This window comes from Struthio camelus, chromosome 2 (genome assembly GCF_040807025.1).
Source record: "Struthio camelus isolate bStrCam1 chromosome 2, bStrCam1.hap1, whole genome shotgun sequence".
Taxonomy (NCBI): Eukaryota; Metazoa; Chordata; class Aves; order Struthioniformes; family Struthionidae; genus Struthio; species Struthio camelus.
The window spans coordinates 118,919,411-118,934,606 of NC_090943.1; the positions used below are offsets into that span (position 1 = coordinate 118,919,411).

At 36.0% G+C, this 15,196-nt stretch overlaps 1 protein-coding gene across 5 annotated transcripts in view; it reads left to right on the top strand.

Annotated features, from left to right (window-relative positions):
* The window catches only part of LPIN2 (lipin 2), a 49,894-nt gene that overhangs the window by 3,229 nt on the left and 31,469 nt on the right, over nt 1–15,196 (top strand). For 3 of the 5 annotated variants that reach the window (XR_011139146.1, XM_068932289.1, XM_068932288.1), the window contains one exon: nt 13,524–13,724. Coding sequence is in view for 3 of the 5 variants with exons in the window: in XM_068932289.1 (XP_068788390.1) it covers nt 13,533–13,724 (192 nt within the window). In the remaining 2 variants the exon portion in view is untranslated. Of the gene's footprint in view, nt 1–6,753; nt 7,179–13,523; nt 13,725–15,196 lie in introns of those variants that run through there. The other 2 variants (XR_011139145.1, XM_009667094.2) reach the window with 1 other exon arrangement.

Genomic DNA, 15,196 nt, shown 5'->3' on the forward strand with positions numbered 1-15,196 from the left:
GTAACATACTATATCCCAATGATTCTTACATCTAGCAGCGCTAGTCAGGAGTACTTACTCTATGCAACTTTGATCTCATTAAAGTTGTATTTTAAGATTTTACAACAATACAAAGATCACCTCTGTAAATATCTCAGTTAAGCAGGTATCAGAGAATTAAGAAATTGTAACTAGAATTATGCCATTCCAGCATAGTAAAAATGTATCTGCCATTGCAAAGATTGTTTCATTTAAAAATGAGTTTTTATTTTGCCTTGCTATCCTCTCATCTGGGTTGTTACAGACATTCTTATACTTAGTAACATCAGTGCTTACATTTCTGCTTATGTATCCAGACTGTTTTGATCTGAAAGGGTCATGTCAAGTCAGAATAGCTCAGTCTTTGGGGACTGAGCTCAAGTACCCTTCTTGGGGCGGGAGGATGGAGGTTGATGAATATTTCTTTTAAAAAAATCTTAAAGGGAAGCACAGAAATTTAATATTTTCTTGTGTTTGTACCTCAAGGGAATTTTGAAGTAAGCTTCTCCTTCCTGGTAAAGTATTTTATTGTTATCAGTTTTTCAGCTTTGCAGTAATGTTACCTGCAGTAACTACCAGAAGTTGTCTTGAGTCATTTAGTGCTTTTTCCAAAACTAACGGAGACCTCCTTATTGCTGCCATCTGTACTTAGTGCAGGGATAAGAATTTTAACTAAGAAATTAATCCCTTTCTTTATTCAACATTCTTAAGTTCAAGACCAGAGATTTAAAATATTGTAAGTAATAATAGAAAAGTCTCCAGTGCATCATGTTAGTCTGGGTGGCTGAAGTCGAAGAATCACAGAATCACAGAATGGTTTAGGTTGGAAGGGACCTCTGGAGATCATCTAGTCCAATCCCCCTGCTCAAGCAGCGTCCTCTAGAGCATATTTCCCCGGATCACATCCAGACGGGTTTTGAATATCCCCAGTGAAGGAGACTCCACTGCCTCTCTGGGCAACCTGTTCCAATGCTCTGTCACCCTCCCAGTGAAGAAATTTTTTCTCAGGTTTAGGTGGAACTTCCTGTGGTTCAGTTTCTGCCCATTGCCTCTTGTCCTGTTGCTGGGTCCCAAGTCAGCACGTGCTAAGCCAATTGTAGGCTGTGTCTTTAGACTTACCAGTCTTTTTAGACTGCATAACTGTCTTCACAGGAAATGTACTTGTCCTGGGTTGACCGTTATCAAAGGCCTTTTGAAGGAAATATGCAAAGAGTCACTTACCAAGGTTCTTGCAAAGAAATGCTTCAAATAATGAAGTCATAACTGAGATTCCATTATAAATGGAATACATACTCTCTCACTTAACTAATGATAGAATTTAGTTTGATATACTAACTGAAGCATAGTGATTTTAAAAAAATATCTGAGTGGTGCCTTAATGCCTTTCATTCTCTCTGTAAAAAATATGCATGTTAGCAGACATAAGGAATCGGCTTTACAGATTTGTAGTGACCTGTTATGGATGATACAGACATGTTACCATATGCTAAGGGTGAGGAGACATATCTTTCAGAGAGACATGACCTTTATGTTCATTAAAACTTGATCAGTAATACAAATAGCTTTCCCCTTGTGAATGAGGAAGCATATGCTGCTTTGCTCAGCTGTATCTAATTTACCCCATTCCAGTATCTCAATGCTATCAACACGTTTGTGTAGGAATTCTGAAAGCCTAGCATTTTTGCCTCATTTTCTAATAAAATAGCAGTCTTATACGCAGATTAAATTTGTGAATTTTTTTTTCTATTTGGTACATATGCAGCAATTCAAATAATAATGAGAGTCTATCAAATAAAAAAGGTTTCTTATTTATATGCACTATATTAAAATTAGGGATTTAGAGCTTCTTGGGTATGCCTTATATGTGTTTCTCAGAATAAGTATATTCCTGGAGAGTGTCTTGTCAACCTGAAGATATGTCCTAGTCTCATATCATTATTGTATTCATATGTCCGTGCTGAAGGTAATCACATTATTCACTGCTAAGTATTCAGGATGTTTTCCATGCTTAAATATGCATAGATGTGTTCTTTTCCCTTTTTATTTTTTTTCAAATGCTGGGAGATTGGAAGAAAATATAGATAGACCTGAAGTGCATGGCAAGAAACTTGCTTAGTGCTTTTTAGAAACATACAAGTAAAGCTTCATCTGCTTCTTCCAGCTCATGTAAAAATGAGACAGATGGAGTTTATATTTGGAAACTTTGGTTTCTGCTATATATTTCTGGAAGAAAGTTCAACCAAGGATGATGTAGCTGTAGAAGAGTCTGTTCTACTGGAAATAACTATCTGTCAAGCTATGCCAGAAGACTTCTGTGGGATATGCCCATGTAGGTTCTGAAGGAGTGCAGTCTTAATGTAGCCAGTTCTTCTCAGTAACTTGGAGGATGTTAAGGATTACAAGCACATAAAATCTTTATGTGTGCATGTAACTTCAGGGTTTTTTTTTTGTGTGTGTGTACGTGGTTGAACTGATCATTTTTATCAATAAAATCATTGTTTTGACCCTTACCAAAGTATTGTTTCTTCTCACTGCAGTTTTTTAATAAACAAAAAAGTAACTTAAAAGGACTGAAGAAAAGTCTCATGTTAAAACAAGCAAAGGTGTGCTAATACTGAAATCGGAGGATTCAGAGCAGATCATACAGATGTATCTGGTGAAACATTACAAAAGCAAAAAGCCCATGTAAACTGTGCATTTCTTTTCTTGCTGTTGCGTTTTTTCTTACTGATCTAAAAATATTTCCATTGAATTGAAAAATACTCTTAGCTGAATGCTTCTTGATTTTATTGGATGGAAGATCCTGCAGAGATTGAATTTACCATCTAGCTTTGCAGATGGAAAACTAGAAATTTGATTTTTTTTCTATTTTAATCAGCTACTTTAGAGGGCAGTGCATTGCTTTTGTATCAGTAGTGTTTCTCTAATATCTGTTAGCATGGTATAAGAATCCAAGCAGTTATAATTACTTGCGATAGGGTTTTTTCTTTATTTTTGTATCTGTTTTTTTAAAAGCTGGGAATGATGATGGAAGCAGGTAACACTGCCTATTCATTTTGTTCAGCATTTTTGAGTAGAACTTGATTTTTAGTTGCATGTAACTTTGCTAATGGAAAAATTCATCCCATATAATTATATATTGGACATCTTCAGGCTTTATAAGGAGAATTTTAGCAAATATATACTTTTTTTTTTTTATAAGAGGTGAAACTCGATGGTATGTGTCCTCTATACTAGACGAAAAACTCTAGCTATTTTCTCTTAGAAAAGTCCTGGTATCCCCCTCCATAGAGATCTGAGACAGATGGTCTTTATTCAGGATGTCTTCTGTTATTCATGTGTAAATTTATTTGAATTCAGCAAAGCGATTAGCCTTTGAAACAGGCGTAAAAGCCCATGATGGGTATGGATAGACCTTTGCAGTTAACTGCAACAAAGATGTTGCATTGAATGTGTTTTATCCCCAGATGGACAGACCAGAGATTTATTTCCAGTTTCAGTAGGCAGATGCTTCAGGTCAGGGCTAACATCAAGAACTTGGATGCAAGAATTTATTTGCTTTCATGCACTAGTCCTGTCTGTCTCTAAACAAAGTTGTAAAGTGCCTGATTCTTCTTTATATATTTTGAAAATCAGACTATGACTGAAAACAAAGAAGTGTGATGGATATAGGGTTCAAAGTTGGGGTTTGGGGAGAAAAGTCCTTTTCCAGTGACGGTATGAGGTATGGGACTGAACTGGGGTGCTTTAGAGTTAGTTGATACGGAAAGGAAAAGGTTTTGGAGTAGGATGGAGTGAAGAAGACAAATGGGATATAGAGCCTGTCAAAGTAACTAGGATCTTCTGAGCAAGGAAGCCTGACGTTGAGGGGTAGAATGAGAGAGGGAGCCAAGGGTAAAGAGTAGACACAATATCCTCAAGCTTGATGAATGAGTACAATGGAACAGATAGTATGTGTACTCGCTCCCCTGTCTGTAATGAATCTTGGGATCCTGAGATTCTCACTTGCTCCTTTTGCTAGCAGAAATCAGGTATTTGCTGAATGTCTCTGGCTGGTGTGGAGAATAACAGCCTATGCCAGTTGTCCGTTTTAACTCAGATGATAGGGGTCGTTGTGGTACATCCAAAGATTCAAGGCCTCTTGAAGATGTAGGTAGTATCGAAGTAATCATCCTCTCTCTTGAGAAAATTCCTAGGCTTCAAAGAAGGGGGGAAAAAAACCACCACTTTGTTAAAGCATTCATTTGGACAATAGTTTAGTGAAAAGTGGGATGGAGGATGTCCTATGCTTGTTTATGTATTTTGATTTATTAATTATAGAAAGATAGATTTATCTCATTCATAGCAAATTTACCCCAATCTGTGAGTGAATTGCGATTGTGTACGGATAGAAGCTGATATCTGTAGGGTTCCTGCTTCCTACTTAGAAGGAGGTACAGAGATGAAAGCTGGGGAAAGACATCCTGTAGCCGTGTTCTGGCCACAGTTCTTCTGCAGTTCCTATACAGTACAATCAAATCACTTAAATGAAATTTTCACAGGCAATTTTATATATCTTTGGAGGTAATGGTCAACTGCGGTATGTAAATCTGATTTGCAGCTAAAAGGAAGCCTATGGAAGCAATATTTTGAATATATAACAAGGTATAGAATGCAAGGAAGCTGTGGAAGGTCATGTTTTAACTGTGCTAAAATAAAATAGGTATTTTTAATTCTTGGCCAGAGTTCTCCACTGGGTAGGAAAAAAAAAATAGTGCCACGTTTCTCTGGGATGCTGTAAAAAGAAATGAATGCACTCCAGTATATTTTGAAGGTTACCATAGAAAAATACCATTTAAAAATGAAATCATACTTTGTATCAGGGTTTTTGACTAACGTGCAATGAGATAAGGTGTGTATCCCCACAGAGAGCAGTCAAGAGAACATAGGATGTTAACTGATCTCTGTCAGCAGTGTCCCCTTTCATCTGGGGCTAAACCACAGTAAATTCTGCCTGTACCAAAAAGCTGAACTAAGGTTGCGTGGAAAATGTTACTTCTAATACTTTCTAAATTTGCAGTATTTACTTTTGAAAACTGAAGCTAATTTTCCTGTTTAACTTGTAAATTAATAGTGTAGCACTTAAAATGTAATCCCCCCCCCGATTAAGTTTGTTTTTATTTAGCTTATTAATATTGAGAAATAAAAGCCAAGGAGGTTTATTAAGTGTGCAAAACTTATTACCTGTCTAAATCTTATCTTACTGCTGGTGCTGAGAAATTAATGCTGTTATTGCAGTTTTACTTGTATTCCGGAAAGACTGTCTTTGAAAGCATTTTTAGAAACTTTGAAGAAATTAATGCCAATCTGAAATACTGAATAATTTTAAAATATAGTAGGTATGACAGAAAATTGTACATGAAAAATAAAAGGTAAGTCAAAGTGTTTGAAAAGAATCAGTATCTTACAAAGCTGGTTTTCACTCTGCTCATAAACTTCCCTTCTTCCCGTATTTTAATGGAACACGTGATATAGTCAAGAATGGTGAACAAGCAGAGGAAAATTGAGTGTTATAGTTATTCTTAATATCTTATGAGCGTACATCACATCTTTGCTAATGAAACCAGTAACTTTTCCTGCAAAGAGCCACATTAAATGTAAAGTTGTTCAATACGTAAGGAAAGCTCCCAGTAGCAGCAGCAGTTTATTGTAATCTTACTGCATATGTAGCAAACCCAACACTCTGTTTAGGAGTCTGTCACCAAAATTGATTTAGTTTTGGTCTTGGGTATAGTCCTTGTATTATTTTAGAAATCTAGAAGCCATTTAGTTGCATCCAATAAGTGATTCATTGTCCCTGCAGCAGAGTTTAAAGTATCTGTTAACAAAACTTCTTAGAGAAGGTTAGAGTGAAGGGGTCAGCAGAATCCTAGACAGGCTATTTTCATTTCTAATTCAAGAAGTAGACCTCCACAGTCTTCTATAGCAGATCCGAAATAGCACAGGTGTTAGTGGGGAAGATGCATGTGTTTAATGGAAGAACTGTGAAAGAATGCGTCTGCGTTGAGGAAATACAGTATTTCCTCAGCGAATGATTCTCAGTGGATATGTCTCCCGTTCCTAGATTTCAGTGGTAGAACTATTTCTTTATAATACTGTGCTTCCTCAATTATTTCACAGCCATGGTATTATTTAGAAAAGTAATGCTCTTTTAAAATTCCTCAGATTAAAAATGAATTTTTATTCTCAGTCATGGAGCTGGGTATACAATAAACCTGTGTGCATTGTCTGCACACCCAAATTATACTACATTAACAATTTGAGTTAAGTAGGAAAACTTCCACGGAAAAAAATGATTATTTTGATGTACCTTATTTTTGTGTGTTTTCAGTATGAACTTCGCACCAGAATAGTTATCACTTTCTCCTTTTAAAATAGCGTTGGAACAGTTTAAAAAAAAAAAAAGCCCCAATTTTCACAAATACCAAACCTTGAACAGTCCCAAACAGTCAGATTTGTCCCATGAAATTTGCAAAGCTAACTTAGTGAAACCATCAGCAGAGGCAGTAGGGAGCACAGAGTGGCAGCTGGCGTTCTTTAATTCTGTGTGCTGCTGAACAAGAACTTCCAATGTTGCTACAGGTGATGAAGTTGTAACAGTGGTGTGAAAAGTCTCCCAGTGAGCTAATGTAGACATGGCTTAAGAATCATTAACTAAATCCGGGGTAAGCTTCACCCAGAGTCATGTGACTTAGTGTATATCCAAGATCATTACCTATCAGTGCAGACATATGGTAAAGTCTGTCCATGTTATTACTTATCTTGGAGAGTGCAAGGGGGCTGTGACATTTCAAGCAAAGTCTATTGGTGAAGGAGTTTCTATGTGAGTTTTCTTAAAGAAGCACTTCCTTTTTAATCATAACCCTATGTGAGAAAGCATACCAAACATTTCTCTCTAAGAGACTACAGACCAGAAGATTTACCTAACTCTTCTGCTTCTATGAAAAGAGAAGAAATGCTGATACAACATTATGTTATGGCTGTAAGCTTTGCATTTACCTGTACTATGGAAAGTTAGTTTGCTGGGGTTTGAGATGCATTTCTCGGAGATGTATGATTTTGAAGATGACTTCAGTGGAGGTGTTTTTGCTGCCCATGAAAAGGTTCCTTCTGGAATCTTGGTGAGTTTGATGTATTTATTGTTAAGTATGGGTATATCATTCCCTATAACATAATTAAAATGTTTAACAATCTGCTGACTGTACTTAATACTACATGGAAAAACTTGAATTCAGTATTTAGCAGACTTGCTTGGTTTCCCGTTTTTGTTCTGTAAGTGCTGTGTGCAGTGCTAGGAGCAATCCTAAACCACAGTTAAAATCTTTACTTAAGAGCGAAGCTGTCTTTGTCTTGTGGGGCGGGGGGGCTGTTGCGTATGTTTGTTTTTACAAGTAGTCTTGGTGCTACAGTGGTCCTGTTTTATATGTTCATTTTTTTTCCTCCGGTAATTTTAGGCAACAAAACAAAGATTAGTAAAATGCTTAATATAAACTTTTCTCTGGTTAAGCAAAGCTCGTTCCTCATAAATACATACACATAGAAATATAGGCAAGAAAAGATAAATAGAGGAAAATCAAGGTTTGATTTTTGTTTTGCCTTTCTACCTGATCTCTTAAAACAAATGCAACTTCACTATTTACATCATGTGGTATTAGACTACCTTTTAATCCTCTAAATGCAACCCAAAATAAATTGGATATATTGATACTCTATTGTACGTTAAGTTCTATGTTTAAGTAACTTTTTCACAGAGACAGTGGAAATTCATACCCACTAAAAGTGTTTCTTTGTACAGTAAAAACATCTGATGGCTTGCCTATGAGTAATATGCACTACTCTTTTTTTAATGTTGTTGAGCCAGGCATTTGTAGTGATCAGTACGAGGCACTACAGTCAGTTATTGGAGACCGATTAAGTTAGAATGGTACACCTGTATCAAGCATGTTGGCTTTCAGAATGAAAAAAAGAAAACTGTTTACCTTTGTTAAAGCAGTGTTCCAAATGCACAGAAAATGCAAGTTTGTGGACGGTCTTTTGACTGTTGTGTGCCTGCACGTGGGTATTCCCAAAGGATGTAAAATAAATTATTCAAGAAAACACATTGGTTTTGTAGTAGCCAAAAGTAACTGTCTTTGCTTAATATTGTGTGGAGAAAATCCCTCTCCACAAAACCTTCATCTCAAGTTATACAAGCATGAGCATTTCCTGGTGACTGGTTTTGAAAATTTAATTTGGTATCTATTGTATAGAATACGTTAGATGCTCAATCTGAGCTGTAGTAGTGTTTAATCGTTGTTTCTGAGAGCTAGTCAGAAACTCATCTTACAGCATGAGAAGTCAACAAACATATGCAGAGTTAATTTTAGTTAGACTGATTTGAGTATTTTATAGATGGAGACACACAATTTTATTTTTTGCTTTTGAACTTCCAGAGTAAATATTTTCTTTCCGTAGTTTGTATTTACTTTTATATTCTCAAGAAAACAAAAGTTTCAGTTTCTATCTTTTGCTGCGTAATGGCTTCTTGCTAGAAAAAAATTTTTCTTCGTGATATAGGTTAGCGTCTTTCAGAGATGTCTTTTCCTCCTTCCCACTTACAGTTGCACTTATCTTAGTCATATTAGTATATTCATCTTGTAAACCAGGAAATATAGCTTAAACATTCAAAAATCAATCTCTGATGCCCCCAAAGTCACAAAAACTGTTTTTTTCTGCTTGGAGTTCTTAGCTATTGCTTGGTTTTTTGATTTGCTATCCAACAAGAATAAATAGTACTGAGCTAACTCAATTTTAGCTTTTACCCAGAGTTCTGGAATTTGACTGCATCAGGTAATGTGTATACTCTGGATATCAAAATAAATAAAATTTAAAAGCTAAATAGCATTGGCTTAACTTGTCTTTTCCATCAGACTTCTATCTTGAATTGCAGAACTGGAAATTGGCATGCTTTTTAGGTTCTTGTAGCAGGTTATGAAGGTAAATTGCTATCAGCTTCTCTCTGCTTTCAGAACAATGACATTTTTAACAATTTTTTTTTAAATCCTGAAATAACTAAGGGAGAATTTTCTAGGAAATTCTTTGCCTTGCCTCTTAATCTGCGATCTGAGTTATTTCTATCACCTTTGCAAGAATTAAACCAATGATATGTTATATTGTTGCTATTTTTAGTCAATTTCTGCACCACGCGCTTCAAGCTTTCCAACAATATGCAATAAAACTTAAAGCAAAACTCCAAAGTCTCCTAGCAGGGCTTCTCTTGACATTTCAGCTAAATGTAACATTTCATCTTTCTCAAGTTATGTATTGATGTTTTACTTGTAATTGAACATTTGCTTGCAACAATTTGGACCTTTCTAAGTAGCGAATGTTTTATCACACAAACTCAACAATTATGTTAAGAGTTGAACTTTTATTATAGTCATCGTCTTGCAGTTTTTATTGTTTTTGAATGGGAACATGTGTATCAATAAAGGTGGATAAAACCTTTTAAGTTCTGATGTAGCTTTTTTTTTTTTTTTCCTCCGTGGCTCTGCCTTTGCACGTAGTGATTTTCAATTATAACTGCTCTGTGGCTAGAATGTTGTTTTTCTGTAGGGCTAGAGAGCTGCTTATTTCTGGAAGATGCTTTGTAAGCATTATTTTGCACAAAGGATCTATCTAGGTGACTTTTGGATCACTTCCATCCCAACGCTACTAAAGTACCACCACTTCTGATGTATTCAGCATGTATTTGGTCCTTTTGTCCCCACACCTTTTTTCTGGTAGTGCCTTCACTACGGAAAAGTGGGAAATCTTTGTGATTCTGGTGATAATATCTAAATCCTTCTCTATAAATTAATAATACAACAAAAAGTAAAACTACAACCTGATAGGCAATAGTATAAATTAGTGTCCAATTTAGAATTTTATTTACTGACAGTGTACAAGACAATACTTTCTTGTAAAACTTAGGTTATAAAAAAGCTCCTTTCTTTATAACTCTCATTTTTAATACTTAACAGGTTCATATTTTTCATACAGAGAGGTTGTATTATTTATGTATGATCATAAAAGTGGTTTTGCTGTAGGTTAAACAAATGTAACTGAGATCTTTTAAAGAAATGACTTTCCTTACTGGAAAAGGAGTATGTGTATATATATACCAACTGAATGTTTTCGGTCCTGTGAATTTTTTGGGGTGGTTTGCTGTGGTCAGGCAAGGTCAGTTACCACATCTTTGAGGAAATGTAGAGTTTTTATCAACTGAACTCAGTTCTTAGCTGCTGTTATGTTGTTCCAATCCTTTAAATACTTGCTACTGAAATGATAGAAAATGTCTTGCTAATGTCCACTTTTCAAGTCCTGTTCACTGAAATGAAATATATAGAATAGAGTCTCTATTAAGAACTCCTGTTCCTAATTGTGCCAAACATTTCTTGTAGCAATTTCAGTCTCCTTGGCATCTTGAAATCAACTTATTTGGGTAAACCAATACAATAAGAGTCTCACTGGAAGTGGTCAAAGTGTAGCCATGAATCACAATAGACTGTGCATCAGAATTTTCCCCTTAACTTAAAATATGGTTTGGCTGTGGGCGTAGAGGAGAAATAATTGTTTAAACAGTAAAACAGAGATATTGCTGCTTTTCTGTCTCGGGTTACAGTTCCATATGATGCAGCAAATAATAGCTCACTTATCAAAAGGAAGATATTCTGTTCCTTGCTGCAGCCTTTTCTTCCAGCTCTCTGGTGCTGCAGCATGCCTCACAACTGTCTGGTGTTTGACACCACCTTGTCTGTGAGCTGATCTAATTTACTAACCTACTGAAAGAAAAACATGGGTAATCTTCTGTCAGCTGTGTCAGTGAGCTAAAATCAGCTCATTAAAAGGGTGTGATGAGGAAGGGATGAAGTGGGGCCTTCCCTTTTTGGCAAGAGTGAGCTATTATTTCAACTCAAAACATCTCTGCTAGCAAGCAGTCAGTTTTGTAGTTGTACATAAAACTGCTTAGAGATGAAACTGAATTTTATTACTTGCTAATCTATGTTGTTAGGGAGTCCATGCAGCTAATCTCATTAGTCACTCTCCGATAGCCTATTCTTTTTGCCTTCATCAACTATACTGTAGAAAAACTGCTGGAGAAAAACTCTCTAGCATGTTAACTAGCCTAGTAGTTCTGTGCATAATTTCAAAAGAGGTTTAAATCTGGATAGGCAAGCCCTCACCTTCCCTTTAAAACCTTGTAGAAAGGTAGGAACTTTTTTCAAAATATGTATGTGATTAGGTAACGTATGTTAGCCTTGAGAAGCCTGAGGTGGAGAAAAATACTTCTAGAGCTGGCTCAATCTCCTGCATATTTACAATTATATTGGCACCATCAGCTGCTACAAAAAGCCAAACTTCTGAATGACTGCAATACACCCTGTGCTACTGCAAGAAGACTTTGAAAGCTCAGAACTGAAAAAATTGTGTAATTACCTAGATGATGAAAACTGTATCAGGAGGAAGAACTCTTGCAGTGCAATACGCAGTAGTCTTTAGAACCACTAAGAAAAATCCTAATCACGGTCTTGAATTGAATTTGAAACCCTGTTCAGAGTCTAATAGAAATAAATGAGTATATAGACAAAGAAATTCACTGTAAGCTTATTTGTAGAAATATTATACTAAAATTAAATTTTTACAATTTAAGCCTATTTATATGTTTGGTGCTATGTGTTTTGCTTGTCTGCAGTGGCTCATTGTTCTTCCGAATAATGCCCTTAACTTCAGAGTCATGTAGGTGCTTGAATATATTTGAAATGAAGTTGTAGCAGTCTTTTGGCAGAAGGGTAGAATGAGGAAGAGCTGCACTTCCAGCCTCCCTGGGTACTTCCCATTAGAACACCTTCGTTGTTTTTTCTCAAAACATCTGAGCTTTAATAGAAAGAAGAGAAATCTTTGGGCTTCATTTCTTCTTGGCTGTCACGATTCACACTGTTCTTAGTCTGAAATGACTAAATTATTCAAAATGCCACTTAAGTATTGTAATGGCTTAGACAGAATATTTGATAAGTGGTTGTATGTGTTCTTCATCTTTGCATTTCTCTTTTCTGTCTAGTGTTTGACTATAGCATAATCTTTCTGTGTATCTTCCTTCTCTTGAATTCTCTACTATACTCTCCACTCTTGTCTAATATGGACTTCTTCATCTAGACTACCTGTTGTTCTTGTCAATTTTCCTGCTGTCAGAGAGTATGAACAGCAGCAGATATTGTAAAAATTTGTTCTCACTTGACTGAAACTTTGTGAAACCTGTGGAAAGTAGTTAGTGGATAAGATAACTCTTTATATTTAAAATAATGTATCGCATGAGTGAGTAAACTTGACTAGGACTTGCTTTTCGTATATGAAAATGTAGTATTTAAAACTTAGTGCTTATTTTTTGTATATAATTTCTGTAGAAATAGTGGTGGTTGCTAGCTACTAGGTCAATGTTTGCTTCTCATAGATGAGAAGAGTGTTCAGGACAAGGTCCTGATACTGCTAGATGTGCTATATTTTCTCTGAGCAAACTGTACTTCAACAGCTGCTTTAAATACACATATAAGCTTCTTGAAGCTGTATACATTGTAACTATACATGATAATTGTATAGTTACAATTGTAATTTTATTGTAATTTTACTTTAATCTAAAGCTAATGGAAGAGTCTCAGTAACTTTGATTATCTGGCATCTTCTACCACAGGTAGAAGTCTTATTCGTCTTAGTTTTAACTGCTGAAGATGGGTGGTAGTTCTTTACAAGAAGGCTTTGACAAGTTCATGATTTTATGTTGCAAGAAGTTTTTAGTACTTGTTTGTTGATGAAATACATTCAGTGGTGGTGTACTCTACTTGCATAAGGGAAGAAAAAAAGATTTATTCCATCTGTTTTTTTTCCCCCCACACTCACTCATTCTGCCCAGTCTTCTGGCAGCTTCTGTCTCCCATTAAATCTTTTGATAATTTATTTATGATGGTGCAGCAGTTTTTAAAATACAGATCTGTAAAGGAAGAGTTACATATAGAGGAATTCTACAGAAACGTTTCCTGATGCTTAGATTTTTTTCATTCTGATGTACAGGTACATCAGACCTCTAATTTCAGCAGAAGATCAGTTGTACTAAATAATAGGCAGTGTTCATAAAGTGAATTGGTCTTTTTAGCTTACATGAGGAATTAAGCATTACTTGAATCTAGGCCTATGGGATTTAAACAATACATACTTTAAGATTTACTTTAAAATATTGAAATAATGATAGCTTGTTATGATTTACTTGAGCATATGATTAAGAACATATTTTATAGCTCTGAAGACTGTTAATAATATGAGAATTGGCTCAAAATGCTGTCCACTTCTGAAGATGTTTGTGTTAAGGCTGTTACAATAAGCAGACATATTAAATGATGATGTATGTTTACTTTGATTTTAAAAAATAGTATTTTTTTTTTCTTCCTCTCTCATAGTCTCAGACTATGAACTACGTGGGACAACTTGCAGGTCAAGTCCTGGTTACTGTGAAGGAGCTGTACAAAGGCATCAATCAGGCTACTCTTTCAGGATGCATTGATGTCATTGTGGTCCGACAGCAGGATGGCACGTACCAGTGTTCTCCTTTTCACGTCCGATTTGGGAAGCTTGGGGTCTTGCGCTCTAAGGAAAAAGTGGTAAGCTCAGAAAGTGGACTGAAACAAAACTTTGAATACCAGTGCATTCCTTCCCCCCCCACCCCTGGCCACATCTTCTGCACTCCCTGCATATCCAGTTAGCAGACTGATAAGGAAAGAGCAGTTGCTCATATAAGCTCTGAAGAACGATAATTTTGGAGTACAATACAGAACTTCCTGTGGTAATTTAAGGGCTCTGCAAAAAAAAGTACTGCAAAAGAAAAGCTTTGTTAGCTCTTAAGCTATGAAAAAAGAGTAATACAAGTTTATAGACTCCACAATCTTAAAATGTTTACATGGCTATTTTACTTAGTTCAGATATGCTGGGAAGGAAATGCTTCATTTCATGTAAATGACCTCTCATGTTGTAAGCAACTATTTTTGGCATGTCTGGGGGACAAATAGAGCGTGTCTTAACAGTTGGTGACCTATTATAAGTATTACTCCTTATTAACTCTAATGTCGATATGCACTGTAAAATGCACTTGTTAATATTCACAAGCAAATAAAAACCTGAATTAAACTTCATTCACTTATGGGCTTATTTGAAAGTTAATGTGATAAAATTCCTTGTCCAGTTCAGGCCAGTCTAAGACTGTGGCACTACCAAAAAGGGTTGTCCTGCCCTCCCCCTTGTGTTGGCCTTAGTAATCACGTGTTCAAGGAGTAAATTGGATTGGTTTGTACGTTTGTCTAAAAATGAACATATTGGAGAGGGAGGTTTACGTTGTCAGTGGGGAGTACTGGGTATGGCAGCACTGCCTGTGGGTGTACTGCTAAACGATGCATTGATTTTTAAACAGGTCATAAAAACTCAGGATTATATACTCTTCTTCTGAGAAGTGAAAGAACAATGCAGGAAAGTACTCCCATCTTCATATTCTTGTACAAGAAGAAGAAAGTGCAGCTTGAAGAGCAGTTATGCTTAGGGCCTTTTTTTGGTTAGGGGGTCAACTTAGGCACTGGGTGTTATATGCATTAAAGTTTTAGATTTAGCATAGTAACACAGGCTAACAGCCATGTTCCTGCCCTTGTTTTGGTTCCCACTTGCTAGTATTCTCTTAATGAGCACACTGATTAGAAAAAGTTGTGGGGCTTTTTTTTTCTTTTTTTTTTTCTCTTTCTCTCCCCAGACCACTTCTGTAACAAATTACATTAGTAGTTTTTCAGGAAGGTACATGAGAAGGGGTATAGTTGTACTTTGATTATATATAATGATTATATAACAAGCAAGAGAGGCTTAGAACAGGAGTGATCTGAAACCTGAGATAGATAAATGTCTTCAGTAATATAACTACCTTTCTGAGAAACTGAATCAAATTTGAGAGGGCTTGAGCTTCTGGGTACGTCTAAAATGTTGTTGAATAGTAGAAACATCTACTCTTCCTCCCTAGTGTTATTAGCCTAGTTCTCGGCTTTTTCTTGAGTGGAAAGTCCTTGTCCCCTTCCTCCCTGGATTTGCCATTCTGCAT